Genomic DNA, 20841 nt, shown 5'->3' with positions numbered 1-20841 from the left:
GGGGCAAATATGCCGTATATGTGTCATCCCTGAGCCTAAAATAGTATTATTTTTGTCAAGTCGGATTCCATTACACTTTCAATATCTGTGTTATGTTCTGTCTTATCAAAGGAACATGGCAAGTGCGTATCAAATTTCCCCAGTACATGGTCGTTTGAGTAAATTCCGTTGTCCAACATGTACAAGTTTATCAAAGAAAATCTGGGGATCTCCCACCAAAACGACTCCATTCTTCCAACAAGTGGATCTCCTTACTCGCCCTTTGGCTCTGATGTAACAGCTAATTCCAGCTTGAGTCTCGACACAACCCCTTACACCGGAAGCGAGGAAACCAGTAAAAAACAGCCATCCTCTCTGCCTAACGCTAGAGCCGCTTCCAACTCCTTACCTCGTAGTATGCCCAAGAGAAAAATCAGTCCGACGTTCTCTCGAAGTAGCACTCTTCCGACTACAAAGGAGTTGAAAATGTCTATGTATCTGTCCACCCGAGCCGAGATGGAACCACTTAAAGACTACGTTACCGATCTCTCAACTTCTTACGAGTCTATAGTCTCCTCAGAGGGCACCTTTACTCGAGCTGGACCCAAAGTGTCGGAGTGCATTAAGGAACTGGAGGTACAAGCTAACAATGCGCTGGAGGAGATCAAAGATCTGACTGAACAGAGGGAGGCGCTGGATGATGCCAGACAGCTGGAGAATGATCGAAAACAGGTCAAATACCTGGGCAAATTCCTTCATAAAAACTATGATCTGACTTTGGAGACATTAAACTTGAGGACCCGGTACTTGTCTATTAAGTTTGCTTTTTTGAATGGAATGATCGAAAAACTGGTTAGCTTAGACTCAACGATGATCGCTCCATCTTACCTTCGGATGAAAACGTTTAACGACTGGCTCAAACACTCACAAATTATAGACGAAATCCAGGACAAAATGCTCCAGGTCAAGACCAAAAAAATCAGACTGAAACGGATGTTTCTGCAAGCTTACTTCAAGGATAGCACCATTATGAACGAATTTGATCATCCCATAATGGAACGTCCGGATTTCAACAGCTTCAAACGGATAAGCATCCGTCTACAGTCAGTTTCTCACGATATGGTATTTATGAAGAGTGACATCAACAGTATACAGCAGCAGCTGACCCAGATACTCAAAGACAATCAAACGGACCACGGTATCGACGCGCTTGGCAGTCTACTAAAAGACCGTAAATCATTCGAGAACAGGAAGATAGACGAATATGTGAAAGAATGTCTGGAATGCGAACCAGTAGAGGACAGAGCGGATGAGTGGACGAGTATCCTGGTATTTGAAGACAATTGTACTGAACCATACTCGGAATCTATCCCAGGAGCCAACCCGTCCAGGTACCAAGAATACGTGAGTGCGATGACTCTATACATTTGTGACAAGCTGAAACACGCAGGGATCATGGTGGACCCCATCAACGTGTTCGGCACTTTGGAACAGCGCATCCTACCCAGGATCTTCTCCCAAGCAATGGGAACAGTAACAAAACCCAACCTGGACGGTTTCATCTACGACAAGTGCAAGAGACTAAGTGGGTACACCCAGCAGCAGATAGGAGTCCCAACTCAGTTTGTGGAGACGAACACGCTGCCCTACTACAGCGCCATATCACGCCTCAAGAGTCTGATCTTCTCCATGACGCCCACTAAAATAATGCAGGCTATCAGTTTCGCTGCTACTGATATCCACAAGCATATGGTTAGAATTTGCTCTGATAACGCCGTTGGTGCTGATGCTTTCCTTCCTATCTGGGTGTACTGTATCATTAAAGCTAACATTCCAAACCTGGCGACCTTGGTTAACTTTCTGAAGGGCTATCTCAATCCTGATCTAAGATATTGTGAGATTGGGTATTACGTGACCTGCTTGGAAGGTGCTTGTGTCTATATCCAGGTAAGAGAACATTCCTTCAATTGTATTATGCGATCACTAAATTTCACACGAAAATATTTATAACTTGTATAATATGTCAAATACAAATGTTTATTCATAAATTGTATAATAATTATGCAAATGGTTACGAATGTTCTTCCTCAGGAGTTGACGGAAATAGACTACGTCAGTGAGAAACGGTATTTTGTATTTGATACAGAGAGGTACACAGGGGATCTGAGTAAAAAGGCTCTCTTTCGTTATATTGAAGATCACACTATAACTGGCTACAAACTCTTCTTGAAGACGGACTTTCTTAACAAGGTTCATTTTTAACAGTTAATTTCTAGAATCATCTTGCTGTCAATTAAAGTAATGTAAGAGCAGGATTTACATTTACGAACAAGACACTTAATCAAGATCTCTTATTTCTATATAAATTTGACCGAGCCTAGATTAGAACGTCAAGGCGTAAGTTTGCTGTTTCACCCACCATCTTAAATTTCACAAGCACTCCAAATACCTTAAATTTCAGAGCCACAAGCTGTACAAGTGTGCCCTGGTGTACACGGGCGAGACCACGGACATGGTCCAGGGCGGGGTGGTGGCACCAAGTACAGATATTACCAACGTTCAAGTGGAACACCTCGGGAGACTGATGAGCACCAACGATCACGTGATGGTGATACAATTTCGTTTTGTCCTAATTATTGTACTATACCTGATTTCTAATTTACATTGACACCAGATTAAGAAACGACAAGAAAATTGTGTCAATTATTTCAATTAATTTTCCTTATGCAGGTTCAAGTTGAGGAAGGGTTGATGTCAGTGGCAGTGGCGGAACAGGAAGAAGACAAAACGAAAGAAGAGGAAATAAACAGTGAATCTATTGACGACACCGGTGCGCTCATGAAAGCTGTCAGAAGACTATCCTCGGCGGCGTACGATATGGTGACCATGATATCAGAACCAGAGTCAAGCAAGATGCGGGATGGAGGGTGGCTGGAACTCAAGGCGGGAAACTTCACCACAATGAGAGATAAGCTGCAGATTGTGGTGTCGCTGGGTAGGGTTGGGGTCTGGACCCCCGAGGAGAAGGATGACTTGTTGGAGAAACTGGCAACCGGGGCTATTGATAATCTTCCTGAATCTACTTATGCTAGGTATGGAGTAGGTCTTTTCCTTTTTGGATTCTTCACCGATTGATATATAGTTCTACTTCTAGCAAATTTCTATACGCCAAATGAACCAGAAACTAGCCCACCAAAGAAGTTTCCTTGTTATTACCCAAATCCCAGAATAGCAATAAAGTACGGGTTCTATCTGAAGAACGATGCTGGAATCACGAGATTTTTGTGCGAAGTACAACTGTTGCTGAGACATCTTCACTATCATTCGGTGTTTTCGGAAATAAATGGCGTTTTGTCAGAACTCACTTCGACTTCAATTCTCACTTTTCAAAGGCAGCTCAATATCGGGGGTAAGATTTTTTTTTAGACTATAAAATAATGGGTTTAGTAGCGCTGATCCGACATCATCTACATTGTAATATAGATCTATTTTTGTGCAACTTGTAAAAAAACTTTTAAAAACTTATAGATCATGCGACTGGAATCTACGAAGAAAATAGAATTTACGTTAATAATAATATAATAACTTGCTATTTATCTAGATAAAAACGAAATTGAATTGTAATCATGAGATAAGAGGACTGACTCCTTTTGGCGGTATATCCTCAAAGTTTATCTCTTCGCCCAACAAATACTTAATTATCGTTAATAAATCATTGACATTTAAAAAATAAAATTTACATTAATATAATAATAATAATAGAATAAAGCTAAACCTAAATACAGACGAAATTGAACTGTAGTCATGAGATTAGACAACTTGTGGCGGTTGATGCTTTATCACTCGGGGGGGGGGGGGGGGGGGATCATACACTTAGTACCGTACGTGACGTTGGGTCATATTTTCTTCCAAAACACAGTTAGTACATGGTACAATTCCCAGAAAAACAGTTAGTATATGGTACTAAGGGGGGTGTCCAACCTCAAAAAACCCATTTTACCTCAGATTTCAATTTTGGGAATGGGTTTTGAGGTTTTTTTGAGTTTTTGGGTTTTTAAAAAAAATTTTCCTGTTTTTGTAACTTTTTATCTAATTCGTACTTACTTTAGGTACTTTAGGTTGGTTTGGCAGGGATTGCTTCTGGACAACAGTAACTAGTACGTCCTCCATTCATTCCTGGTTCAGATCTTTCTGTAGATTCCATTCCAGGAGTGAGTTGTTGGTGATGGCGGTGTATCCTTTGGTTGGCGGGGTATCGGGAAACGTCTCCAAAAATCGAGCAAGTGATACCTTGAAGGGTCCTAGAGCAGTTAAACTGTTCACTTGTCGTGGGAGGAGGTTCCATAGTCTCGCTGCATTCACTCCAAAGGAATTCTCGTAATGAGTGGCCACTGATCGTTGCGATTTGTTGTTCAGTGGTGGGACTATGGCTTTTATGCCATGTCGAGCGTTTTCCTTGAATACCATGTTGATGTCATTTGGAGCAAGGTCGTTTGCCATCTTCCATGTATGGATCAGGATGTATCGCTCTCTTCGCCTCTGCAGGGAGAGCAGGTCCAGCTTCTTAAGACGGTCCCAATAATCCAATTGCTGACAACCTAAGATACGGCGAGTGTAGTTCCTCTGAACATTTTCGATTGCTTCTATATCTGTGATTTTGCTGGGGTTCCAGACCGGGCAACAGTATTCTAGCCTGCTCCTCACCATTGTTTTGAAAAGGGTGAGCATCAGGAAAGGTGATCTGTCACTGAAGACACTGAAGACCCACGATGCCATTTTCTTAGCAGTTTTCAGCATCTGATGGATATGGGGCGTCCACGAGCAGTCATTTGAGAGGAGTACTCCAAGGTCTCTGACTGTTTGCGTTGGTTCGATAATTTCCCCGTTTGTTGAGCTGTAGCTGTAGTCTTCGTTGGAGAAGGGGAGTTCTCTCAATAGCAGGGATTTATTCAGCTTGTAGTTGATAACTTCAAATTTGGTTGTTATTTTGCAGGGCCCATTTGATGACATTAAACAGATCTTCTTGAAGCAAACACCTTGCTACTAAATCAGTAATTTTGCTTATAAGCTTCGTGTCATCAGCAAAGACCTTTCCAAGAGCAGTTAATAACGTGTCCAGTTGGTCATCTATATACAGAATAAACAAGATTGGACCTAACACAGTTCCCTGTGGGACACCACTTATCACAATCTGGAAGGACGACTTTTCTCCTTCGACGACCACTGTTTGCAGGCGATTCTTTAAGAACTCAGCAAGCCACTGTAGAGTTTTGCCCGTGATACCGTAGCGTTTGGCTTTAGCTAGAAGAATGTTGTGATCCACTTTATCAAACGCCTTGGCGTAATCCAGGTATATAACATCCACTTCATCGCCACTATTGAGGGTCTTCAGAATATTGTCTACATGGTCCAAAAGTTGAGTGAGGCAACTCCTTTTTTTACGGAAACCATGTTGGTGCGGAGACAAAAAGCTGTTTGATTCCATGTGCTGGACGATGTGTTTTCTTAGCACTCTCTCGAAAATCTTGATAAGATGAGACGTGATGGAGACTGGGCGGTAGTTGGCTGCTGATGTGCGGTCTCCCTTTTTGTATATTGGTGTTATACTTATATACTGGGTCTTCATACTTGGTGGTATAACTCCTGATCTAAACGAATCGTGCCAAAGTAAAAATATAGGGACTGCAAGGCTATCCTTACACTTTGTGAGAACTTTAGCTGGGATATCTCCATCAGGGGTTGAAGAGTAGGGATCCAGTTCTTTAATGGCTTCTACTATGTCGTCCACAGTGAAGGTTATGCTGTCCAGATTTCTATCTGGGACGGGGTTTAGTCCAGCAAGGCATGCGTCGACGTTGGCGGCGTTGGGGTCGCTGAATACTTTGACGTATTGCGCCTGGAGAAGCTCTGCTTTGTCAATTGCGTCCGTTTTCAGAGTCCCACTATTATCTCTGATGGGGGAGACAGACGACTTCGTCTTAGCAAATCGTTTTGCATAGCTGTAAAAGAAGCGTGGATTCGTTTTGATAGTGCTTACAGCTTTAGCTTCATTCTCATTCAATTGCTTAGTAATCAGTTCGCTAATCTCAAATGTGAGTAGGCTCACTTCTTTAGTCAACTTAGCAATGTTTTGAGAAGACGGGTTTCTTTCAGTGAGGGCTTTAATGCGTACATTAAGTTTTCTTCTTCTTCTTTTAAGAACATACTTGTCCCGCTGCTGGCGGCTTTTGCCGGTTGAGGTCGAACTAGAATCTGCTGTGCTTTTGAGGGGAGAGTGAAGGAGGGTAATCTGGAGGACCGTTAGTCTGATAAGCTCTAAAAAGTCACTCCCGTCCTTATCTTTGTCACATAGTTCGTTTAGTGATTTCCAGTTTATACTAGAAAATTGCTCATTCATTGTATCAAAGTCTGCCCTGTGGAAATCAGCAGCTCTAAATGAGTATTTATCATGTGATGATGCGGTATCTTTTTTAGGACTGAGGGGGTTGTACCCTAGCAGGAGTTCCACGAGTCGATGGTCAGACACTTGGGTTTCCCTGATGTTTGTTTCCGCTATATCCTGATGTTTGTTAGTAAACACCAGGTCGATGATGTTGTCCTTTCTAGTAGGCTTGAGGATCATTTGCGACAGGAAGTTCTTATTCATGAATTCCAAAAGATCCGAACATGCTTGTTGGTTAACAATGGACAGTTCTTGAGTTGCATCAGGAGTCTCCCAGTCTATATTTGGAAGATTGAAGTCTCCCATGATATATAGATCTGGTGTCCTATTTTCTAATGTGAGGTGGTTAAGTTTTTCTTGAACCGTGTTCAAGACTTCTCTAAATGAGTTTGCTGGGGCATCAGGTGGACGATAGATTACAGAGACAAATGTATTCATACTGTCTATAAAAACGTACAGCATATTGCAGTGTTTGTCACTGTGACTGATGGCGTCAGAGAAAATAAGCGGTTCCGCAACATATAGAGCACAGCCACCCCCTTTTCGGGTAGGACGGTCTGCTCTGATACAGTTGTAGCCTTGGATTGCGACTTGGGCATCACTTATGTAAGGCTTGAGCCAAGATTCTGTTATTGCGAAGAAGGGTACAGGTAGGCCTCCTTCCTCTTCAATGATGTGGTCTTTCAAGAATGGTATCTTCCATTTGACCGTGCTAGTGGCGGCTGGGGAAATGGACCTTGCATTCAAAAGCAGGATGCGGGATAGTTGGGGATGAGGTTCATTGGCATGTGATGTGTTTGGTTGGGGATCACCATCGGGGCAGTTGGCGGCATCGATAATGGCATTTGTATAGGACCTTGGTGGGACCTTGGGCGCTGTAGGGTCCATTGAGTCTCCTGGATGATTGATGGAAGTTGGCTCCGAAGTTCCGTCATTTTGGAGTCCATTTGGGATATTATGCCATCTTTGAGATTTTCCAATAGTTTCTCTAAAAAAGCACTGTCTTTCTCAGAGGTACTGTCTTTATGACGTCTGGCAGGTCTTCCATTTTCGACAGTGGGCGGGTGTGGGGTGTATACGGAGTACAAGCTTCCCATTTTTTCAGGGTCATATGAGTTAAGAGGGGGCCATTGTCCTCTGTTATTTTGGTTGCTATATGACTCTAATCTTTGCCTTGGTTGAGCTTGCTGTTGCTGTTGCTGTTGCTGCCGGGAATTTTGTCTGTCGTTTATTGCCGTCGCAGTACCAACAGTTTTTCTGGCAGTTCCCTTTAGATGAACATAGCCGCATTCTTTGTTCAGGCAACATCGCTGGGATACTGAATCTCTGCACAGTTTTGGGTGGTAGAAAGTGCAATCTTTCATTTTCTTACACCCTTGGTGTCTATCATTACCATACTGCGTGTAATAACGGCACCTAATAGGGTGCTGGAACGGGCACTTCTTCCCTTCAATGGGTCTCTTCCCAGTGAGACCATGGGGGCATCTTCTCATTGTGTATTCTTTGCAGATCTGTAAAATGATTGATTTTGGACACGAAGGGAAACACACAAATTTGGCTTGGAAACTTCGTTTATTACATCGCTAGAGCCTACAAAAAAGAAATAAATTAGTCAGATAAAATCAATCATAATACTCAGTCAAAGAGATTCAAAAATTTATAAAAAGGTCATGATTAGAGAATATCATGAAAGTCGATCAGAAATTGGAATACGATAAAATTGTTTCACTGATAGCGTGGTAGATAAAATTTATAAAGAAAAATGACGCAAAATTGGCACAAAATTGTTAAAATTAATTAATTACAGATATTGGTAAAAACCACAAAAAAACTACCTTTTAATTTCCATCCTATTTAAACCCCAAACATTAGTTCTAAACTTTGCACAAAATCTAGCCTCTTCCCTATCTAATAGGGAAGGTTTAGTCTTTTTCACAATCCCGAATTTGAAACAGTCAAAACTGAAAGTGTCCTTGTGTACATCGTAACAATGCATTGATAAGGCTGAGTGCTCGTAGAGGGCACGGTCGTCAATGTTGAACTTGTTCCGGTGCCCATTGAGCCTAATGTGGAATGGAGTCAACGTCTGCCCAAAGTAAGTGTCCTCAGATCCCTCAATAGCCCTACACTGCTGGCATTGTGCAACGTAAATAATGTGCTTATCTTTGCACGTGAGGGATTCGTCTAGATTAAGCTCCATGCCGTTGACCATGATCTTAGAGTCAAGATCGAACAATACCGGGCAAGTCTTGCATCCAGGGGCTGAGCACTTCTGTGATGTTTTTTGGGGACATTCAGCCTTATTTCCAAGTTGTCGATTCTTCACTACCCTGTTTCCGATTGAAGGATGTTTTCGTGTGGCAAATATCACACGTATATCTCCACATATCCTCCTGATGTCCGGTCCAAGTTCGTGAATCAACTTCTTCAGCTGAATGTTGTCCGAAGAGTGTTGTACTGAAAAGACTAAGTTATCAGCGTTCTCACTCTCCTTAGACCTGTTGGCTCCGTGGGTGTTCTCCAGTACTCTGACAACTGCTCTCGGCTCGATCTCCTCTAACTTAACGCTGTTATGTCCGCTTTTAGATAAATCTGCTTTCAGCTCCATTAAGTCTTCTACACAGGTTGAGTCTTGCGAGTTCCTTTCTATGATTCGTATCATCTGGGAAAACGCCACAGATTCGAATACATGGTGAGGATGAAAGCTATCCGTTCGCAAGTAATTCCTAGCATCTGTCTCCTTTCTGTAGAGTCTATATTGGATCTGGTTGTAAGTATCCAAGGTTAGAGTGATGTCAAGGAAATTAACAGTTTTACCGATTTGTTGGTCAGCAAATCTGATTCCAAATGGTTCTGCCAGTTTGTTCAGTTGCTCCACGAATAGATTGAACTGTCGGACTGTTCCTAACCACACCCCAAGTACATCATCAATAAATCTCCTCCAGAGGTCTACCAAACTCCAGTTTTTCATCTTTCCTTTGATCTGTTTAAACAATAGCCAATGCATCGTCACATCTGCCACTTGTCTTGAGATACAATTTCCCGTCGGGATACCCTCCTTGTTAATGTATCCCTCTCCCTGATAAGTGACAAAGGACTCCCGGAAAATCAGGTCAGTGAACTCATGCAAAGCCGCTTTTAGCTCTTGTGAGAAGTTGGTATCACTATTGAGGGCATCCTCAAGAGCAGTAAGCGCTAGTTCAGGCCTGATGCTAGGATATAATGCTGCCACGTCTAGAGTAAAGAGCTGCAAGTTTCTAGAAGCGCCCTTTAGCGTCTCCTTGTTGTAGCTGTTGATCTGAGAAATAATGTCTGGGGTATCCAAGATAAACTCCTCCTCACAGTATTTTCTGCTGATCTGAGTGACGTACGGGCTCACAAACTTCTCTAAACGATAAAGGGGCCCTCCTTTAGTTGCGTGAACTAATCTGACAGGTGGTATAGTCTTTGCCTCGATTTGTTCTTGAGATAGTTTGTGAACCTTGTATAAAGGGTACGCATATGGTATTTCAGGGCGGATTTCAGGTGCGTGGACCATGTTCCCCTTGTCATTTATACCTGTGATTCGCTTCTTTACCTCCTCAGAGATGATGTTCAGATGATGATGTTTGAGGACTGCTTCCTTCACTTTCAATTGAGTCTGCTCCATTTTCACTCCTACACTTATCTCCAATTTTGTAAATTTTGTCTCCTTCTCCAGTTCAGATTTAACTGTGTCCATCACGGTCCTATAGTCCAAAAGCAGCGTAGCTCCACCTTTGTCCGCACTCGTGACGAATATACTTTGATCCTCTATTGATTTCAAGACCCAGCCCTTTCCTCTCTGTTCGGCATCAGTAAGGTTTGAATGTGGTTCGTCAGGATTTGGGTTTGTGACGAATCCCGTCAATCTTGTTTTGATTTCATCGAACAGGGGATGACTGTAGTCTTGCGGATGCCTTCTAGACCGTAGTCGCAAATCCTTGTGGATATCTTCAGTATCACCGGCTGTATCTGTTTGGGTTTGGTGGAAGTATGCTTTCCATTCCATCTTTCGCAGGAACTCTTTAACGTCAAAGAGTAAATCTTCTTTTGCTACTGGTCTACTCTCAACAAAGTTGAGACCTTTTGCTAAATACATGTACGCGATGTCCGGTACTTCTTGTGAAGAAAGGTTTATAACCAATTTACCCTTGATGTTCCGTTCCACATGGTTTTTCATCCACTCAACCTTTTTGGCGGCTTTTGATGCACGATATTTCTTTCTTTCCGCTCCTCTTTGGTCAGCATTCCGTTTCCGTTTGCTGATCCTGTTAGTGTTGGGTTGAGGATGAGAGTTTTGGCGCTCTTGTTTTGCCTTATCAAGATGGAATCTGAATTTCTTGTCCAGCCTCTTTAGGTTCGTTGTCCTTAACCTACGATTCTGGTCGTCAATAAGCTTTTCTATCCTCTCTCGATCTACGTATCTATCTAGTGCTTTACTAAGACCAAGTTGTAATTTATTCGTGTCACGTTGAGCCTCTGTAATAGCGCATTGCTCCAAGATTTGAACCCTAGCCTGGAGTAAGATGGACTGGGACTTCTGGTCTAAGTCTTTGTGATGGAATGATTTGCCGATCTTGGGGCGGATACTGGGAAGTATTTTAGTGCTGAGGAGGACGCTGTCCTCCTTCACTCGGTTGAGTAGCCCTAGTTGCAATTCTCTTTTGACGAGCTTTTCAGAGAGATTTAAACTGTAGTTATCTCTTTGTGCATCCCGCGGTCTTGGTCCCATGGTTGGTGATTAAGCGTTCTCCGTACAAAACTCCGGGCTGATGTGTTCACACAAAACAGTAGACGGTACTAAGAACTGCTCCAAGAACTCGTGAGGATGCAGATGTTAGTTTGCAGATCTGTGTTGATGTGGTTTCATTTTCATTAATATCATTTCTAATTTCTTCCCTACCCCGCCTGGGGCTCTCTCTGTCGTTAGCGTTGTCTTCATTCTTCTCTACTTCCGCTTCACCTTCTTCTTTTATAGGGTGCAAAGCAGCTTCGGTAGAACTTGTGGGTTTGGCGGTAAGCACCTGTTGGAGCGAGGTGTCATTCTTCTTGTCGCACCCAAAACATTGCCATGATGTTCCGGGAGGTAGCGTGCCATCCTGAATCAGTTGGTTGAGGGCTTTTGCTTTCTCAATCATAGCTTCACAATTGTGAGAACCCTGCAAACAGAGCCGACATTTCAAAAGCGGTTCATCAGTCAGTTCGTTGCAGTAAGTTCCCTTGCACATAGCACAGTCTATGTCAAACAGGGTTTCAATCTTGAGTATCATCTTATCGCACAGGACTTGCTGATTCTTGTACAATTTCTTTTCTGTTTCTTTTTCTCGGACGGTGAAACCAAGATATGTCGCACAAGCTTCTAATAATGTGGCATTATTTTTCAGCATATTGTCCAAATTGGCCTTGTAGGTTACAGCGAAACTATACGAGCTTAGCACTTTCTTGCTGGGAGCATCAGCTTTATTGAGCAGGTTTCCAAGTACTAGCTTTTTCGCTTCATCGCTTTCTGATTTCTGATTACTGCCACTAGCCATAATAGTTCTTCAAGAAGCAATGTACATAAAATGTATACCACCCAGTGTATAAATAACTACAGAACAGGCCGTTAACTGTGTAATCGTTTAAACGAGTATTCGTGTAAACGTGTGTAATAGCGTGTAAGAGCAAACAGTTGCAGAGCGACTAAAGTGTAACGTATTATAAAGTGCAAAACAAAAATCTTTTTTCGACTACATTGAAAACAAAACCCCTACTAAATAGTGGGTATAATTTGCCCATTTCCCAATGTTTAATGAGCTGTTTAAAGCAATTTATGGGTGGGTATCTTATTTTATATACCAAGACACAGTTAGTACCGTGATTTCTCAACAGTTATCACCACAAAAGCCGCGAAGGGGGTGGGTGGGTTCCAAAATTACACTTAGTCGACGTCACGTACAGAACTTAGTACCTGATCCCCCCGTATCACCCAACAAATACTTAATAATTGCTGTGTTTGATCCTCGTTATAATAATATAGATCTCAGAAGTATAATTATCATTTCACTCATCAAAAACCATCTCAATAATCGTTTATGTTTATTCATTAATGCTTTTCATACAAAGTTATAACGAATTCTTCATGTCGTGCATCCTGGGTTTGATTCTCATTCAAGTCTTACCAGACGCGTTAATTGAATTTGATAAATTTATAGAATTAACTATTATATGCAAAAAACTAAAGAAATATAAATTGAATTGTACCGGACTACCTGAGCGGACCCTGATTGGCGGTATATGCATTTCACTGATCAAATACTCATTAATCGTCTATGCTTTGGTCCTCAGTATAATTAAGAGAGGGAAGTTAATTTGATAGATCTCGCAAATAGAACTAATTTAGAAAATAAATAAATTGTGACATGGCGGTGTATGCTTAATCAGTTCACTCATAAAATACTCATTACTCAATAATCGTTTTTATCCCTATTACCATTAATTTTAAGCTTTTGACTCATTCGAAAAAGGGGCAATGGCCTTGGATTCTCGCCCAGCGTACTTAGATTCACGTGCTTTGTGAATCTTACAAATTCGGATTAGTTGTCCGATTCCTTGCTCAATCTCGCGGGACGATACTCTAATCTCTATTCAGTTAGACGGCACGTGAGTCGTGATGTATTAAGTAAAATTCATAAATCAGATCACGGAAATAAAATTATGGAAAAGCAAAAAGGACAATAAATTGAATTTTAATAAATAATAGGCCATGCCTGCAGCTGATGCTTTATAACTTTACTTTACACATTTACACAATCAAGCAGCTTTGTCCTTGATTTCATTGATCATGTAAATAGAAAGAGAAAACCCTAAAAAGCCATGTATGGCCATTGGCGGAAAATGCTTTATCCTTTTATCATTTCACTCATCAAATATTCTATAATAATTGTTCATGTTTTTATCCTCATTATATTTACATTTGTAATTATAAGGACTTAGTAAACACTAAGTCCCCCTTTTTTATTGTTTATAAAAAGGGTTTAGGACTCAGTGATTAGATCAAAGTATTATCCAACTTTGAGATGAAGAGATTGATTTAAAATTGTTGGAGGCGCGGTAAATTTCAGTCTAGAAAGAGCTGTACTCCTGGTGTCTATGAACTAAACTCTTACAAGAAATAATGTCAGACATGAAACAACCTGCAGTTGTTGCCACTTGGTTCACTTAGCAACTACACAGCTCATTATTTGTTTTGTCTCATAATATACTATCACTTACAGAAACTACTCTCAAATTACGTTCCGTGCTCCACGCAACAATACGGTATTTTTTGTCCAGGGTCATCGTGGATGATGTAATCTTGTATATCTCCATTCTCCCTAGGCCATTAACAGCGTTTTGTAATAGGCCGTGATCCGATGATGCTGTGTTACTTCACTTTAGTTTTCAATAATGGTTCACCCATAAATTATTATTATTTTTGACTTTTCAGGAGAGTATGTGGGGAAATTGCCAGAAACAGGAGTGCTTTGTAAGGAAACGTATGGCAGACTCCGGGACATGTTGAAACGAATACTACAAGATTTAAAGAAGCTAGGTTACCAGTTGGGATTCGACCCACTTTTGAACCAAAATGCAGACAAAATGATAAGTTTTATCACTCAAATTCAGGATGACTTTCGACTCGGTGAGAAATAAAATAATGCACATTTAGCTTCAAATTTTGATTGTAACAATCCGATCGGTTTAAGGTTTAGATCTATGAAAGCAACTGAAACAACACTAGGCCCGAAAGGAATAAACTAGGAATACGAGATGACCGGTCGCGGTTAAAAAAATGTATATTTATTAACCATACATCTTTAGGATTGTACGTGCGAGGGAGTTTCTGCACGAAGACGAGAGCAGCGATACACAGACATTTGTACGAATCTGAAGTGGCAGCCTGGTGCCATCCCTACAAACCTCTCTCCTCTACCTTGTCTACTGAACATTTATCTGTCAAGTCTGAAAAACTTAGTCCCAGTAACTCCTCAACTGTTATATCAAATACGAACACCAAAGAGCAACATTCTTTTTTGCCAGGTCTGTGAACAGTGTAGTTAAGATGCAATCCCGTACCCCATTACATATCTTAGTTTAAAGACTGCTCTATCAAGAAGAAAAATGTATGACATAAGTTTGACTGCTCTAATAGTTCAATGAATTTTGTTAATATAACTACAATTATTGTCAATTGAGAACTGATCTATCATTTAAAAGTATTCTATAGTTTGGAAATCCAGAGTTTAATTGTAACTTGTGTCAAATATTCAAGACATAAAATTAAATTCAATAAAATGAAATCAACACTGTATAGAATAAAATTAAATTGTAAAGGCGTCCCTTGACATCTGAATCAACAGCGAGACTTCCTCAGCAGTTTGTCCACTAGAACCTGTCTAACCAGCTGCTTTCTGTAATCCTTCCATATCCGTCGTGAATTATATTCTTTCAGCTGCTCATCGACAGATATTTTTGCATTAAGGAGCTCATCGAAAAGTTTGGCCATAATTTCCCCAGATTTGTGCAGCATAAAAGGGGTTTTTGGGACGTAAAGGATTGTGGTAGCTTCTTTAGCTCCTACAACATAGTCTTTTTCACGAACGAATGGAAGGAAAAGGTCCCCAGCCACGTACGTCTGAACAGAGAGGAATTTGAGAGTCGGAAACTCAGGAGGAGGTGGGGGCAGAGTCAATAGTCCTTCAAAATCGAAGGGCTGTTCCATGGTGGTTCGCGCCCGAACTTTCTGGGTAACTGTTTCTAGTGTTTTGTTCTCAATCGAATCGTCGGGAAGCTTGACAATCGTTGTCCCGCCAGGAAGTGGCTCTTGACTGACACTAATTTGCTTTTCTAAAACTGCTGATCCAGAAACGACAACACAAGCATACGTGTCTAAATGAGCTGAAGGAGGATCAGAGGAGTTTTGGTTATCTAAACAAAAGTCCTCTCCTTTGATTATAAGATCGCCTTTAGCGAAAGTTTTTATGTAAGAAGTATCGATTGCCCTTTTTATATCAGCCTCTGGCACATTTTCAACTTGAGGTATCTTTCTTATAACATTGGATTTCATCATTCGTTCTTCGTCATGATAAACTCCAAGCAGCTCTATAAAATCTTTGCCCTCAAGCGTAAAACATTCACAAGGTTCACGAGTTTTAATGGTGAAAGTTCGCACACTGGAATAGGCGATACTGTGATCCCCAAAGCTAGCTCCTTCAGTAATAGGTTTTCCTTGAGGCGCGAGCACTTCTCTACTTCTTGACTCTTCTTCTGTAATACCGTCTTCAGATCCTTCCGAAAGTGGCATGTTGACCGTTTTAAAAAGCTGTACCGAACCAGATAGCAACAAATAAAAATATTTTGGAGATGCTCCCTCTCGGAAAATCACCGTATTTTCGGAGTAGCAGTTATACCGAATCTTCGTAGCAAGTTGTCGCTTGGTAAATACAGAGTATTTATTAAAGCATTGCATTCTGTTCATGTAACCTAATATGACTACTAAATCATTTTTACATCGATAGTGAGGTTCTTTAAACATAAGAAGCTTAGCATGAATGTTTAAAACCTGGTGTTGCTGGACATGCTTTGAAAACTGCGCAACATTGAAAACTCTCTCTTGGACCCTTCCTGCGACAATTCTACGCATCACAAAACCCCTATCCTTTCCGGACGATTTCAGTTTCTCCCAACGTACAAAGCTCACTATCACTCGAGATAGCATCCTCCATCGAAAACTTCGTTTAAGATAAGCACGAGAAACCTCAGGAGTTGACTTCTTTGCAGTAAATCGCTTAACAGCACCACGAACACCATAAAGCGTCGCGGAAACGTCAGACAGATGAGAAGTTCTGTCACCATGACTGGAATTCTTCGATAGTATAATATCCATCACCATGCTTAGTTCATTTATCTACGAATTAGTCGGAAGACTGAAGCATAAAATCACGTCAAAATGTTTTCGACTACAATAAAGAATGAGATGTGTGGCTGGCACAATTTGCACGTGCGTTCTTATAGCAACCGTTACCAAATATTACCAAGTTTAACGTCATCAAAATTGCAAAGAAAACACATGTTTAAGATGGCCCTCTGTTCAACAATTGCCTGTCCATATGAAAGGGCACATTTAAGTGCTTGATATACGTGAGTACATGCTAGTCCAGTCCAATTCGGTAATTTACTAAGGCGTATAGTGGATCTAAATCAACTAATAACGCGAATTGGTCATTGAAATGTGCTCCTACGCGTATGAAATATAATCAAAAACTCTGGACGATTAGGCAACATCTCTCGCGGAACAATGAAGATAACATTATGTTGTAAACAAAAGCTATTGAATACAGTCGGTCGTAATTAGGGACTTTAATGCCCTTGCCACATGTCACAGTGTGTTAGTGACTATTCACAGATATTTGAAGATATCAAATATCAATTGGCAATTATATGTACAGCAGTTATTCCTTACGTGAAATTTTATCGGGTATTTTATCATTTACTTGTATTGCCCGTTCATTGCAAAAAATACACTTACACTGCTTTTCTCGGATGGTGTATGGCAACCCTACTGCACTTTTCTTCCTGGCTGGGGGCGCTGGCGGAAGAATTGGATCGCGGACTGGTGGAACTGGTGGAGCTGGCGGTTTGGGATCTCGAGCCGGAATAGGGGGTTTCGGTGAATCTTCTGCTGAGTCTGAAATAATAAACATGAATTACATTCAAGTTTTGATTAAAATAAAATATTCGAATTTTAATGAAATTATTATGGCAAATGAGTAACAAAGTTGAGCCGACAAATCGATTATCACATTTAATAAATTCCTGACTTTCGCTCTAACTGATAAACCATTAGTAAAACAAATCAATAAATTCCCCAAGTTCGTTAAAAAGTTAACGGTAAAAATACCGGCTCGAGATAAGGTTCGTGGAGAAGGTTCTGTGCAGTCGTCCGAAGCTTCACTTGTGGAGGGAGGTAGGACGGGCGAACACTCGGGTGATTCGTGATCACTGGTGGCACTTCGGCCACTGTTTGAAAACTTGTACCCAAAGAACTGGTGAACAAATTATTAATTGATGATGTGAGTGTTGACAAAAGATTACCCATTTTACAAGATAAATCATTTTTTAAATCCTAGGCCCTAGATATTTCATATTGCTATAATTTACATCAAAGCTCTATCTCTCTATCCTCAGAATCACGCAACAGATCTACCTCTTTTGGAGATCTGGTGCTTCCAGGAGACACCGTATTCTTGCTACCAGGAGTCCTGAGACCGCCCTCGCTAGCGTCACTAAGACTGCTGTCTCTGTGGCGCCGAACTGAGTCTGATTTTCCCGCCCTGCCTGCTCCCATCAACGATCCTGATCTTTTCTGAAACAGTGTAAGAGGTAATAATCGCTGGCCAAATAAAAAATAATCATTAATAATCCAAGTTACTTGCCTTCGTTATCAAATCAATAACTGCAAGTAATTAGATAACGACAAGAGTTACTGACGGGATGTTATACCGACAGAACTTATGAACGTTTTGTAAATTTTACAATCCTTCAACGAATAAAATGAATCAATAAACAGTCTTAAATTAGTAGTACGACGACACTGCTGCGGCAGTCCCCAGACACTTATGTTATAAATATATTCACATCCAAGACAAATATATCGGAATATATTCACAGTAACGCAACGGGGGTTTGAGTGTGCAAAAATGTATTACTACTAGAGTCTGTAGTTAATGTTTCCTACCAAATGTATGTGAAATAACTACAATCTCAAGTCTGTGGAGACTTTTAGAATTGTGGTTAACACATACTATCTCTTCTCTAGTTTTTCCAAAATACAACCGACATTGATTTGGGGCCAGTTTTTTCTGATGATATGTTTGTATTAGTTATATTTTTTGTTCATTTTTAGTTCTAACAGCACCGTTTTTCCCGACGAATTCAGAAAATAAAACATGGCAGGAAGAGGAGAGACAGCTTCCATCATCTCCAGGGCTCCTTCGGAAACATACACTGAAATAACTGCAGAGGAAGGGCCAGTTTTTACAGTTGACGAGGCCATGGCAAACATTGGAATGGGACCCTATCAGTACAAGCGTTTCCCTCTAGTTGCAATGGTCGGATTTTCCCAATCGTGTGTTCTGATGTTACCGTACATCCTCATCGTTTATTTCACGTGTAGCTATCATCTGAGCACAATCGAACAAGGCATTACTATTGCAGTCATGTTGACCGGAAATCTGTTGGGAGATCTGGTTGCTGGGATGGTATGTGATCGGGCCGGCAGGAAGTTTGTCCTGGTTTTGGGAGTTTGGGTATTGACATTAGGAACACTTTCACTTCTGCTTTTAACTCATTTTTTCATTTTCTTGCTGTGGAGGACTTTTAGTTTGGGGATCGGTATCGGTCTCTGTACTTTTACAGCGATCATCTATGCGTCTGAAATGGCAACACCCGAAGCTCGAGGAAAATCAATAACACTGATTAACATATTTTGGGGAATAGGTACTCTTTACACAGCAACTGTGGCCTACCTTTTAATGAACAGTATGGGAGTAAAAATGGTTATAATAGCGGTTTCAATCCCGTTGATGATAACCTCAATATTATGCTGTTTACTGCCAGATACTCCGAAATATATGGCATCTAGTGGCGACCTAGACGGAGCAAGAATGGTTCTGAAAGCGATGGCAAAGGAAAACGGCAAGGAGTTGCCAGCAGGAACATTGATCATTCGAACAATAATGAGACGTGGTGAAGTGAAGGATATGTTCGAACCAGAGCACCAAAGACACAGTATCATGATGATGTTGATTTTCTTTTCAGCGGGATTTGTATTCTACACTGGTTACGCCATGACTCCGTACATCCTTGAAGAGGGCTACTGCGGGTTACCGAAACCAAAACATGCACATGTGTGCCATTTCTCCAGCGACACACTAAAAGAAGCAGTGATAATCACAGCAGCCGAGGTGACGCTACTTCCCTTCACAGCACTGCTCTCAGAAAACTGGGGCAGACTTCCCACCATGCGGCTCATCGCCACCCTACTCCTAGCAGCATCTCTTCTCCTTTGCTGGTGTATGGGTCCTCTTATCTTCCTGGCTGCTCTGTTCGTCCAGCGTGGAGCATGTCAGTCCCTCTTCAACGTCCTCTACCTCTACACTCCAGAGCTGTATCCCACCTACATGCGGGCCGTATCGTGCGGGGTTGTCATGTCCTGTATGACCGGTGGAGGTCTCGTCTCCTCTCTCCTCGTCTACACTCTCGGAGAGGGTTACAGTTGGAGGGTCCTCCTGAGTCTGATTGCGGCGTGTGCGGTGATAGTTTGTGTTACTACTTTCTTACTGGAGCTGGAAACCCAGGGGACCTATTTGCCTGACATGTCAGTGGAGGTGGGGGCATGTATCCCGTGTAGGTTCGTTAAGAAGAAGATAAGGAAGAAGATAAAGAGGTATCAGAGCAGGAGAAATACGCAACTTCTCTCTGATGATGATGATAGCGATGAAAATGAAGTTAATGAAGGAGTAGAACAAAACGAGGAACAGCCGAGTACTTCACACGATAATGAAGGGTACGAAGATATTGGAGGGACATAGCTGTAAGATTCACAGTTGCAAGTACTTGATGACTTAGGATTTGTTTTGAAAGATTTTATTGGGACTTAACTTAATAAAACAGAATAATTAAAACTTACAATCGATTTTGATCTAATTTCTTTTTAATTGATTTTGATTTAATAAAAAGTGCTTCTTGACTTGTCTGGAAAAAAAACTATTGACTTACCACTTTTTGGGGCACCACAGTTATGTTCCACTTATTGGTACGAGGATAAGCTTTAGGTGGAGCTCCTTTCGGTTCTATATCCAGACTCAAATTGTACAAATCTGTCTGCAGCTCGTCGGACGTTCGACCTCTAAAAGGATCCAAATTCCTCAAGAAATCCTGAAAATAGACACCAGATTTGTAGATCAAGGCTGATAAAGTACTAGTCAGTAGAGAAAAGAACAGCTTATTTCTTGATATATACTCCCTTAATAGATAGTTAACCAGATTCTATAAAATTCACTGGTCTCCTCTCCTATAACCCTTACCTGAATCGAGTCCTCAGGAGCGAAATTATATCTCTCATTTTGATAGAGTTTAATCTCCGAGATAATATCAGCTATCATACGGAACTTGGTCAGGTTTATCATTTCGTCCTTCCTGTCTCGGTTTCCGTCTTGTGTGTGCATTATCTTCGTTTTGTAAATCCCTGTGTAGAAATGTAGAATTAACTATTTTATCTAGAATGTATGTACTTGACTTTTCCCACATGCACAATGTGACGAATAATTTCGAAATTAGATCATATTTTCATAATTTGACGTCACGAGGACACATGT

At 41.1% G+C, this 20841-nt stretch overlaps 5 protein-coding genes across 9 annotated transcripts in view; 1 reads left to right on the top strand and 4 right to left on the bottom strand.

Annotated features, from left to right (window-relative positions):
- LOC134818850 (spermatogenesis-associated protein 7 homolog) overlaps positions 1–20841 on the bottom strand; it is a 94758-nt gene that overhangs the window by 50324 nt on the left and 23593 nt on the right. The window lies entirely within an intron of this gene.
- The window catches only part of LOC134818847 (homeobox protein ceh-31-like), an 81044-nt gene that overhangs the window by 39988 nt on the left and 20215 nt on the right, over positions 1–20841 (bottom strand). The gene's annotated exons all lie outside the window — the stretch shown is intronic.
- The window catches only part of LOC134818829 (eukaryotic translation initiation factor 5B-like), a 114200-nt gene that overhangs the window by 73336 nt on the left and 20023 nt on the right, over positions 1–20841 (bottom strand). For 2 of the 4 annotated variants that reach the window (XM_063828507.1, XM_063828508.1), the window contains 5 exons: positions 20551–20711; positions 20243–20401; positions 17670–17828; positions 17364–17508; positions 16992–17150 (listed from right to left, as the gene is read on the bottom strand). The exons of the other annotated variants lie outside the window; for them this stretch is intronic. In XM_063828507.1, the coding sequence (XP_063684577.1) occupies positions 16992–17150; positions 17364–17508; positions 17670–17828; positions 20243–20401; positions 20551–20711 (783 nt within the window). The remainder of the gene's footprint in view (positions 1–16991; positions 17151–17363; positions 17509–17669; positions 17829–20242; positions 20402–20550; positions 20712–20841) is intronic. 4 annotated transcript variants of the gene reach the window in all.
- Positions 106–14695, top strand: LOC134818573 (uncharacterized). The gene is made up of 7 exons (XM_063828190.1): positions 106–1926; positions 2071–2229; positions 2441–2587; positions 2710–3071; positions 3207–3388; positions 13911–14105; positions 14285–14695. The coding sequence occupies exons 1-7, from the start codon at positions 178–180 to the stop codon at positions 14509–14511; spliced, it is 3021 nt and encodes a 1006-aa protein (XP_063684260.1). The 5' UTR covers positions 106–177; the 3' UTR covers positions 14512–14695.
- Positions 14744–16414, bottom strand: LOC134818574 (uncharacterized). The gene has a single exon (XM_063828191.1). It carries the CDS (start codon positions 16353–16355, stop codon positions 14817–14819), a length of 1539 nt encoding a protein of 512 aa, XP_063684261.1. The 5' UTR covers positions 16356–16414; the 3' UTR covers positions 14744–14816.

This window comes from Bolinopsis microptera, chromosome 7 (genome assembly GCF_026151205.1).
Source record: "Bolinopsis microptera isolate Bmic1 chromosome 7, MBARI_Bmic_1.0, whole genome shotgun sequence".
In the NCBI taxonomy this organism is placed as follows: domain Eukaryota; kingdom Metazoa; phylum Ctenophora; class Tentaculata; order Lobata; family Bolinopsidae; genus Bolinopsis; species Bolinopsis microptera.
This window is presented reverse-complemented; position numbering and strand designations above follow the sequence as displayed.

Coding starts and splice junctions, on each gene's coding strand:
- LOC134818573 (XM_063828190.1), top strand. CDS start 178: ATGTACAAGTTTATCAAAGAAAATCTGGGGATCTCCCACCAAAACGAC. Junction 1,927..2,070: donor GTGCTTGTGTCTATATCCAG/GTAAGAGAACAT, acceptor GTTCTTCCTCAG/GAGTTGACGGAAATAGACTA. Junction 3,072..3,206: donor CCTGAATCTACTTATGCTAG/GTATGGAGTAGG, acceptor CCCAAATCCCAG/AATAGCAATAAAGTACGGGT.
- LOC134818574 (XM_063828191.1), bottom strand. CDS start 16,355: ATGGTGATGGATATTATACTATCGAAGAATTCCAGTCATGGTGACAGA.